This window comes from Vigna angularis, chromosome 6, assembly GCF_016808095.1.
Source record: "Vigna angularis cultivar LongXiaoDou No.4 chromosome 6, ASM1680809v1, whole genome shotgun sequence".
Classification (NCBI taxonomy): domain Eukaryota; kingdom Viridiplantae; phylum Streptophyta; class Magnoliopsida; order Fabales; family Fabaceae; genus Vigna; species Vigna angularis.
This window is the reverse complement of record NC_068975.1, coordinates 30,720,736-30,721,886: the sequence shown is the minus strand read 5'-3', so window position 1 is coordinate 30,721,886 and position 1,151 is coordinate 30,720,736. Positions and strand designations below refer to the sequence as shown.

At 30.5% G+C, this 1,151-nt stretch overlaps 1 protein-coding gene across 1 annotated transcript; it reads left to right on the top strand.

Annotated features, from left to right (window-relative positions):
* Positions 1-501, top strand: LOC128197456 (hydrophobic seed protein-like). The gene has a single exon (XM_052879416.1). The coding sequence runs from the start codon at positions 32-34 to the stop codon at positions 359-361; it is 330 nt and encodes a 109-aa protein (XP_052735376.1). The 5' UTR covers positions 1-31; the 3' UTR covers positions 362-501.
* The last annotated feature ends 650 nt before the right edge of the window (positions 502-1,151 follow it).

Sequence of the window (1,151 nt, the reverse complement as noted above, 5' to 3'; positions counted from 1 at the left end):
CACAAACAAAGAATAGCACTTGTAAGCGAAGATGGGTTCAAAGAGTGTTGCCTTTCTTCTCTCCCTCAACCTCCTTCTCTTTTCAGCCCTTAGCTGCAACACCCCTAAGTGTGTCTCATCACCACCACCAGTTAAGTGTCCGAAATTGCATATTTGCGCCAACATTTTGGTTCCCCCTTATAAACCTGACCCCAATTGCTGTCCCCTCCTCGGTGGTCTTATTGACCTTGAGGCCGTCGTGTGCCTCTGTGCCGTTCTCAAGCTCGACCTCGGAATTATCAAGGTTGACCTAGACATTCTCCTCAACCTTCTATTAAACACCTGTGGACGCCAAACCACCACCTACACTTGCCCACCATAACAACACAATATGTCTCACATCTTCTCTTATTTCCTAACATTTTCCTTCTTTTATGTTTTAAGTTAAGGATCATGTCTGCTACATCTATATGCCTGTGGGCACTATAATATTATTACCAATAAATGAAGATCTTAACTTAATCTTCCCTATCTTTGTTTATCGTCTGACGGAAAAATATTATTTATAAAGAGATGAGAAGTTGTATTACTAATATAATTGTTTAGAATAAATATAACATTGAATCAAATCTGAAGAATGCAAAGCATGTTAAAAGAAAATTTACAAGTTATTATTAGTATTATTATCCTTAATTTTATATAAAAAACTAAATCAATATTCTTCACTTGTCTTCCTTAATTATTATTGATTGAGCATAAACTAATTTCTTACATGGTAGTTATTTTATTTTTCTTACAAAAATAATTATTTTAATTTAGAACAATAATATTTAGACAACTCATTTAAATATACAGTTAGATTTATTTTGTATTTAATTTATCAATCATACATTTATATTATTAAAATGTAGTTGTTAAAGAGTGGTTTTAGCCGTTAATTAAAATTTTAACTTTCAGAACGTTCACAAAGTTTACAATATTTTTATTTTTCCCTAACATAACTGAAAGTTATAAACTATAGAAGTCGTTACAGTATATTTCATTTTTCCTATATACATGACTAAAATATTGAATCTCTTTCATTTCATCTTCATAAAACTTTTGTTTTAGTATACCAATAATCTTAAATAGTTGAATAGTTAAGGTTAATAACATTTTAAATACAATTATTC

Bases quoted from the DNA above. Each gene is read 5' to 3' on its own strand.
- LOC128197456 (XM_052879416.1), top strand. From the start codon at position 32: ATGGGTTCAAAGAGTGTTGCCTTTCTTCTCTCCCTCAACCTCCTTCTC.